Below are 9719 nucleotides of genomic sequence, written 5' to 3'. Positions count from 1 at the left end.
GGGGTGCAAGGCCCGGCGGCGGGCCGGGACCAGACCGGGGCGGGGCCGCGGGGCTTCAGGGCCGGCCGGCCGGGGTATCCCCACCTGCTGCTGTGGTAGCTGTAGAGACTGTAGTGACTGCTGGGCTGGGGCTCCAGTCTCCGCTCCTCCGCGGAGCCGCCCTCCTCGCTGCTCTCTACCTCCTTTTCATCCCCATCCAGCGATTCCTGCAAAGAGGGGAGCATCGCAGCGGCCTCTGAGCGGCCTTGTGTCCCCACCAAACTGCTCCCTGCTGCCGTACAGTCCTTGGTGGCCCAGCTCGTGTGGTTCCTAGCCCTCGCACATCTACGTTCCGCTGATTTCCCCGGGTTCTCAGACAAGGAAACTGGCTTAGGTTTTTTTTCCCCACAGGGGCTGGCAAGCAGGTGGTTTTTTTTTTTCCGGTTGTTGTTGAGAATACACACAGAAAAACATGTAACAATTCAACCCTTTGTACATGTACAATTCAGGAATATTGATTGCATTCTTCCAGTTGTGCAACCATTCTCATTCTCCTCCACATTTACATAAACTCACTGCCTCCCACAGATTCCTATCTCATCTTTCCGTTGCTGTAGTCAATTTGATCCAATATAGAGGTAGCTCTTAAAAGAGTATAATGTTCAAGGAAGACATCTCTTACTACTTAAGCTTAACTATTTGGTTTTAAGACTTTGAGGAGTATTTTTGGTTTAAATTTTAGAGATTATCTCAGGGTAATAATTTCAGGGGTTCATGTTGGTCCCTTGGCTCCACAAAGTCTGGAGTTCAACTAGCAGATGTATTGAGTTCACCTTTACTGAAAAACTTTTGCCATTTCTCATTTAACACACTTTTCCCCTCTATCTGTCTAAGAGAATTAGTTTGTGACAAAGGTGGTACAATTAGCTAGCCACGTGGAAAAGAATAAAACTGCTTTCCTACCTCACTCCTTACACACACACACACACACAGAGTTTGATCAAAGATCTAAGAATTTAAAATGAAGCAAAAACAAAAACAACAAAACTAGGTGAAAATATGGGAGAATTAGAAAATTTCTTGACATGAAGAAGGCCATTCTACACATAAAACATGCAGAAACTATACAGGGGGGGTGGGGACCAAACTGCCTATGAAAATGAAATACTTCTGTGTGCCCCAAAGTAAAAACACAAGATGAGAACCTGGGAAAACTATTTTCAACACATATAATTGATGGTGGGTTCTCATCAATTAATTTAAAAAATAGAAAATAGGCAGTTCACAGAAGTTATAAAAATGCAAGATACATAAATAAAATGCTCAATAGCAAATGAAAATGATGATATATCGTCCTACATTTCAGCTGTTGTCAGATGTTGCCAGGTGCTATCGATTCAATTTTCAACACGTAGTACCCTTGTGGGGAGCTCTGGTGCCGTAGTGCCTAGGACATTTGACTGCTAACCAGAGGGCTGGGGGATCAAATCCACCAGCCACTCCTCAGAAGACTGGGCAATCTACTTCTGTAGAAATGTTGTTGTTGTTAGGTGCCTTCGAGTTGTGTTCGACTCATAGTGGCCCTATGCACAGCAGAATGAAACATCGCCCTGTCCCGCGCCAGCTGGGCAACCCTTGCTATACTTAAGCCCATTGCCACAGCCACTGTGTCAATCCATCTCGTTGAGGGCCTTCCCCTCTTTAATCGACCCTCCATCTTACCAAGCATGACTTCTTTCTCCAGGGAATGGTCCCTTCTGACAACATGACCAAAGTAGGTGAGATGAAGTCTGGCCATTCTCGCTTCCAAGGACCATTACGGCTGTACTTCCTCCAGGACAGATTTGTTAGTTCTTTTAGCAGTCCATGGTACTTTCAGCATTCTTCGCCAGCACCACAACTCAAAATCATCAATTCTTCTTTAGTCTTCCGTATTCATTGTCCAGCTCTCACATGCATATGAGGCGACTGAAAATATCATGGCTTGTGTCAGGCACACCTTAGTCCTTAAGGAGATATCCTTGCTCCTCAGCACTTGAAAGAGGTCCTTTGCAGACGAATTGCCCACTGCCATATGTCGTCCGATATCCTGACTGTTGTTTCCATTGGTGATGATTGTAGAACCAAGCAATGTGAATTCTTTGACAACTTCAATCTTTTCTCCATTTAGTGTGATGCTGCTTGTAAGTTCAGTTGTGAGGATGGTTTCTTTATATTGAGATGTAATCCATACTGCAGACTGTATTCTTCAATCTTCATCAGTAAGTGCTTCAAGTCATCCTCACTTTTCAACAAGCAAAGTTGTATCATCAGCATATCACAGGGCGTTAATTATTTTTCCTCCAACGAGTCTCCCATAATGATTCTTCCATAGAGATACTGCCTCAGAAACCCAAGGAAGAGTCACTATGAGTTGTAATGGACTTGCAGTGAGTTTTTTTTTTTTTTTTTTTTTTTAGCATCCTTGTGACAGAGCAGCCACTCCTTGGTGGTTGGACAACCTACTTCTGCAGTGATACTGCCTTGGAAACCCAAGGAGGGGTTGCTATGAGTGGGATCTCACTCGAGGGCAGTGAGTTTGGTTTTCGGAATCTTTATAGGAACAGATTAGCAGGTCTCTCACCTGTGGAGCCACGGGGTGGGTTCAACTGCCAACCTTTCAGTTAGCAGCTGAGATCTTAACAGTTACACCATCAGGGCTCCTTATAACTGTGATAGCTAGCTAGCATTTACTGAGCATTTATTATGTGTCAGGAGTCTTCTAAGTACTTTATAAATATGAAATCATTTAATTCTCACAACCCCATGGGCATAGATATTATTATCCCACTTGTTGTTAGGTGCTGACCTTGCAGATGAGTAAACCCAAGGCCCAAAGTATGTAACTTTCCCAAGGTAAAATAGTAATAAGCAGCAGAGTGAAATTTAAACCCCAATACTTTTTATACAAATTAGTTGAGGATAAATTGCTGATATATATTGTTTTCTAGCCATTGAATTGAATAGATATTAGTTCCATTGTTTTGTTTTCTTATCATATTTTGAAAAGTTTTTTCCCCCAGGTCTCAACCATTTTCATAGGCCTTTGAAAACACTACAGGCCCTATGCACAGGACTGTGCTGATGGTGCGTACTTAGGAAAGCAGGCCTGGCTTTGATCAACATAGGATTTTAGGGCTAAGCTGACTTGCCCTTGAATCCCAGCTCTGCTACTGACTGTGTGGTCTTGGACAGGTTACTAAATCACCCTGTATCTCATTTTTCTCATCTGTAAAATGGGAAAAATATCACCTATCTCACTGACTTGTTATAAGAAGGAAATGAAACAATTCATCTAAAGTGTTTAGCATACTATCTGGCACAAACATAAATACCAAATTTGACATTGTTGTCATCAACACAATCATTATTTACATATACTTATAAGACTGATAGAACATTTGGGCATATTCCAGTCAGGTAAGATGGACATTCCAGGCAGAGGGAACCACATAAGCAAAGGCATAGAGGTGTAACAATACTAAAAAATCAAAAACTGAACCAGTTACTTTTTGAGTTGATTCTAACTAATGGCGACCCCATGTGATTCAAAGTAGAATTAACTGTGTTGCACTGGGTTTTCAATAGCTGTAATCTTTCAGAAGTAGATCACCCACCAGGCCTTTCTTCCAAGGCACTGCTGGGTGAATTTGAACTGCCACCCTTTTGATTAGTAGCTGAGCGCTTAACAATTTGCACCACCCATAGCCTCCTGCAACAACACTAGCACTAGGCATATTTTCAGAACAGTGGGTGATTCGCTTTGGCCATAATGTGTGGTTTGCTAAGAGGAATTGTTGTTGTTAAGTGCCATCGAGTTGGACTCGACTTATAGCGACCCCTCCTTGGGTCTCTGAGGCAGTATTACTCCAGAAGTAGGTTGCCTGACCTTCCTTCTGAGGAGTGGCTGGTGGGTTTGAACTGCCAGCCTTCTGGTTAGCAGTCAAGTGCCTTAGGCACTACGCCACCAGAGCTCTAAGAGGACTAGCGTATGGAAAAAATCTAGAAAATTGGTTGATACCAGGTTTTAGAAAGAAAAGAGTATCAAGGTGAGGAGTATGAAACAGCAATGGAGAGACCGTATTCATCTTTGAATCTTCAGGATCTAGCCAAAACAACTTTAGTAATGAAGAACAAAGTTGGAGGACTTCCATTATCTGACTTCAATACTATACAACTACAAGAATCAAGATGCTGTGGTAATAGTTTCATGATAAAAATATTTTTGAGTACTTCCTTATTTTATAACACCACAAGATGCTCCAGACTCATCTAGTATATTTCTTGCCCCACTCCTGGAATTAGTCATTTCTCCAAGAAATCCTGTTTCCTTTTATAGGAGAATGGCATTAGAAACTAAGATCTGGGTACTATGTGTGCTAATTGCTACTGGGGTGTCATTGCTTCTAGATGCTCTCAACAGAGAACAATGAAATATATGTATGTCTAACCCATACATGTGCACATATCTATCCATATTTCTATATGTAACCATATATATCTATACTAAGCTAAAATGAGTGATATCCCAACTGTTAATTCATTACCACATGGGTCATTTTGGCCTCCTTCTTTTGCTTATCTGTAAATTTCCACTTCAACAATGAGAAACATGGCTCCCACTACCTGCTATTCATTTACTCAATTCCAGTATACACGTATAGCAGTGTCAGAATTATAACCCATATCTCTATAAAAAACACAACCACTACCATGGAGTCAGATCTGACTCAGCAACCCCTCCTTGGGTTTCCAAAGCGTTATCACTACAGAAGGAGATTGCCCAACCTACCTTCCAAGGAGTGCCTGGTGGATCTGAACCACCACCTTCTGGTTAGCAGTCAAATGCCATAGGCACAACTATAGTACAGTGCTTATGTGCAGTTTCTTTTGCTACTAGTTTTCTAGAACCCACTTATTCTAAAGAGGGTTGTCCCCCCACTCACTTCACAACGGTGGTTTCATACATTTATAATACAATTAGATTCTCTTGTCACAGACTATTGTGTATCTTCACTCTGTGTTAAAAAGTTCTATGAAGTTTCAGACAGGTTTTTTATAAACGTGTAATGTCATGTATCCACCATTACAGTATGATCGGAATAGTTTCACCACCTTAAAAAATCTCCTGTGCTTCACCTATTCAACTCCCCTCCCTTTCGGCTTTTTACTATCTCTATAGCTTTGCCTTTTCAGGATGTCAAATTTTTGGAACCATACAATACATAATCTTTTCAAACTGGCTTCTTTTACTCAGCAGTATGTTGTAGCTAAGGTTCATCTGTGTCTTTTCCTGGTTTAACACCTCATATCCCATTGTACGTATGTATACCTGTTCACTTATTGAAGGGCATTTTGACTGCTACATTTTTGGTGATTATGAATAAAGTTGCCATAAACATTTATATGCATGTTTTTGTGTTGATACACATTTTCAAACCAGTTGGGTAAAATCTAGGAGTTCGAATTGACTTGTTGGCAACTAACAATGCATCTACTCCTCACTTATTAAGTATCTCGTTATCTGACATCTTACAATTATGACAATAGTAAAAAACCTACTATCCGACTATTTTGTGCATTAACAGCATATGTCTGATAGTAATGAACACGTGTAGGGACTTGCTGGAATATTCCCCTTTGGCTCAGAAAGCAGCAAGGGGAAGCACCCATTTGAAAGCACTGGGTGCATTAAAGGATCTGGAACTCAGATTGAACTTTTGAAATCCTGGACTGGCAGACGAGACAGGAAGCCGGATCTGCAAACAGAAGGGCTGATAAAGAGAAACATGTGCACGTACTGTTCTCAGAAGAGAACAATCTGATGAAGTAAAAACACAGATCCTTGTTATTTCTGGCGTGGGAAAAAGAAGAGTACAATTTAGACTAGAACTCAAAGAATTGGCTTTCATCCCTTTTCAGAAGTGTATAAAAATAAAGTTGCAGCTCACATCGGGGCTGCAGTCTTGTATCGTCTATGTGTGTGTGTGTCTCTTTGTGTCTCATTTTACTTACCCGGTCTGCACATTTGGCGCCCAACGTGGGGCTCGAAGAGAGGTAAGTGAAACCGGTGAGGGATCGACTTCGGGTAAGCAGAATACTGCGATTGTTGAATCTCCAGCAATATGGGGAATAATACCTCAATAGTTACTGAGGAATATTTGCAATTACTGAAAGGGTTGTTACATTCTGTAGGGTTTTCTGTAAAAGACAAAACTCTTCATGAATTATTTGAACTTATTCAGAAGCATTGTTATTGGTTCCATTTTCAGCCTCAGGTACAATTAAATAGAAAAATTTGGCAACAATAAAGGATTTACGTTTAACTCATCAAAGAGGCGATGTTATACCTCTAAGACTATAGTATGTATGTAGTGCAGTTACCCAAGCATTAGAGTTGCTTGAGACAGATTCTGAAAGAGGTGATGCTCCCGTAATAAATAAAGTAGATTGTGCTACCTCATTACCCGACCTTTCTGAACATATATATGATGAAGTAGGAGGAAGTCCTGATTTCCCTCCTCCTCCCAATGATATGCTCACAGATTCCTTTTCTCAGAAATCTGACACTTTACAAAATACTTCCTCTAATGAAACTACTGAGATTAAACAATTGATTTCTCTAATGAAACAGTTTTTAACTAAGACTAATGAAAAGGAAACCAAGCCTTCGGCTCCTCCTTTACCTATGTTCAATTATCCCGCGTTTGCTCCACCTCCCCCTCTGTGTACAGTTACAGGAAGAAATTTTGTTTTCCCTGATTCTCAATTTGACCAAAAGGGACCTCCTTTCCCTGAGAAAGAACCCCCTGAATTTTCTTTGTTTCCTGTAATTCGACATTTTCCTCCTAATGCTCAATACCTCAAGGAGGATGGAATGTTAATTATCAGGCTTTGACTTTTAAAGTCTTAAAAGATATAAAATATGCAGTTCAAAACTACGGCCCACAGTCTCCATTTGTTTTGGGACTCCTCCAATCATTAGCTAGTGAACAATTATTACTACCAGTTGACTGGGAAACTATTTGCAAGACGGTCTTGGAGGGATCACAATGGTTACAGTTAAAAAGTTGGTGGTATGAAGAAGCCACCATCCATGCTAGGAGAAATGCCGCACAAAACCCTCCTGGGGCTAACGAGGAGGAATTAACCAGCACCCACCAGAGCTTTTGCTTCTTTGAAAGCTCAAGCCGAGGCCTCTGATTAATTGACACTTACCCAAGTGAAAATGATAGTTTTGAAATCATGGATGAAAATAGAGGTATCTGGTAAAGTTGCTCCTTTATTTACTAAGACATTCCAAAGTGCTACTGAACCGTACCCAGATTTTTTGTCAAGACTCAAGGATGCAGTATTTAGAAGTTTAGGGGTTAATCAGGCTGCTTTAACGCTATTAAGGGTATTAGCTTTTGAAAATGCTAACCCAGACTGTCAGAAAGTACTACGACCCCTAAAAGCTAGTGGAGCTTCTATAGATGAATATATCCGAGCGTGCGCGGGAATAGGAGGAGCCACATATCATGCTGAATTATTAGCTGTAGCAATTCAGAAAGGGGTACAAAGACCATTTTGTTACAATTGTGGTAAACCTGGGCATATAAAAAGGGAGTGTAAGAGAGCCAAACTTAAGCCAGAAGGATTTAAAAAGGAACCCCCAGGTCTTTGTAGACAATGTGGCTTGGGTAAACATTGGACCAACGAATGTTGATGTCAACGAGACAAACACGGCAACCCTCTCCCCTTTAATAAGTAGGGAAAGGGTCTTGGGGGCCACAGTCCTGGGCCCCGGCCAACAAAACAACAGGACTTCAGTTTCCCGTGAGCAATGGAGTGGCTCACCAGATGAGCAACGATATTTAACATTATCTGACTTGAGAGCCGCTACAGAGGGGAGTGCTGAGGCTGATTTGAGTGTCTCCCATGATTACACTTTATCTCCTGTGGGAGGAGTTTATAAATTATCCACCGGAATATACGGGCCAATACCCGAAAACACTGTGGGGCTAATAGTTGGAAGAAGTAGTTCTACCTTAAGAGGTTTAATTATTCATATTGGAATTATTGATTCAGATTTTACAGGAGAAATTAAGATTATGGCTTCTGTTCTTCCAACCATGAACATTTCAGAAAATGAGCATATCACTCAAATATTGCTTTTACCTTACATAGCTTTCCCTACGGTATCTCAGAAAAGAGAAGGAAGTTTTGTCAGTACAGGAAAGAAAATATTTTGGGAGACTTTGATCAGTGATATGTGACCTGTTTTAACATTGATGATACCGGACACCTCCTTTACGGGATTGGTAGATACTAGGGCCAATGTTTCCATTATAAGAATGCCACATTGACCACCTCACTGGAAAGAAAAGGAGGTACAGGTAGATCTTCCCGGTTTAGGAAAAGTACATCAGGTGTTTCAAAGTGAAATCCCCTTAAGCTGTATCGGGCCCGAAGGACAAAAGGCCCTTGTCCCTTTTTATATTGTGGACATTCCGGTGAATTTGTGGGGGAAGAGATTTATTACAACAATTTGGAGCATATCTAACTATACCCCATTTATCTCCTCAAGCTAAAAACATTATGTCTAACATGGGCTATAACCCTTTCTCTACTGTTGAAAAAAGAAATTTAAATGTGCAGCCACTGTTCAGGTAAGGCCTCAGGTGCTTGCCTTAGAGTGGTTACAGGAAAAGCCAGTATGGACTGAACAGTGGCCGTTACCAAAGGAAAAGCTGGAGGCACTAAAAACTTTAGTTTCTGAACAACTACAAACCGAGCATATTGAACCTTCTGTTTCTCCATGGAATTCTCCTGTTTGTCATTAAGAAAAAGAGTGGAAAATGGCGTTTTTTAATAGATTTGCGAGAGGCTAATAAATGTATTAAACCAATGGGACCCTTACAGCCAGGAATTCCTAATCCTGCTCTAATTCCTGCTACATGGCCTTTAATGGTATTGGATTTAAAAGACTGTTTTTTCACTATTCCTCTCCAAGATAAAGAAAAATTTGCTTTTGCTATTCCTGAGTATAATAACGGGTGGCCTAATCAACGTTATCAGTGGAGAGTTCTACCCCAAGGAATGTTAAATAGCCCTACTCTATGCCAAGAATTTGGTGATAGAGCTTTACAGCCTATCAGAGAAAATTTTCCTTCCATTCATTTATATCATTATATGGATGATACATTACTAACAGCTGAAACAGCCGAACTACTTCAATTGTCCTATCAGTTCTTGATGACTCAATTGGCTTTATATAAATTAATTATTGCACCTGAAAAGATACAAAATAAAATGCCTATAAATTATCTAGGATATCAATTATCTGAAACAAAAATAAAACCTCAAAAACTGGCTATTCAAACTGATTCTTTGCGTACATTAAATGACTTTCAGAAGCTTTTAGGAGACATTAATTGGCTCAGACCTTTGGGAATTCCTACTTACTCACTTATTCATTTGTTTAAAATTCTGGAGGGAGATTCTGATTTGAATAGTCCTAGACATCTAACTCCTGAAGCACAAAAAGAGTTGAAATTAGTTGAAGAAAGCATTTACAGACAGATTTGAGCCAAAACTACCCTTAGTGTTGATTATTTTTCATACTCCACATTCCCCTTCTGCTGCAATTGGACAAACTAATATTTTATTAGAGTGGTTATTCCTGCCTAACAAACATAATAAAAGGCTGGTGACATATA

The 9719-nt window shown here is 40.5% G+C and overlaps 1 protein-coding gene across 1 annotated transcript in view; it reads right to left on the bottom strand.

Annotated features, from left to right (window-relative positions):
* CUNH17orf75 (chromosome unknown C17orf75 homolog) overlaps positions 1-224 on the bottom strand; it is a 10913-nt gene extending 10689 nt beyond the window's left edge. The window contains exon 1 of the mRNA XM_007937334.2: positions 85-224. Within this exon, the coding sequence (XP_007935525.1) occupies positions 85-224 (140 nt within the window). The remainder of the gene's footprint in view (positions 1-84) is intronic.
* Positions 225-9719: the final 9495 nt, after the last annotated feature.

The sequence above is a fragment of the Orycteropus afer genome, unplaced genomic scaffold (assembly GCF_000298275.1).
Source record: "Orycteropus afer afer isolate SDZICR_OR568_19922 unplaced genomic scaffold, OryAfe1.0 scaffold00042, whole genome shotgun sequence".
NCBI lineage: Eukaryota > Metazoa > Chordata > Mammalia > Tubulidentata > Orycteropodidae > Orycteropus > Orycteropus afer.
Note: the sequence above shows the minus strand (reverse complement) of the source record. Positions and strands in the feature narration are given on the sequence as shown.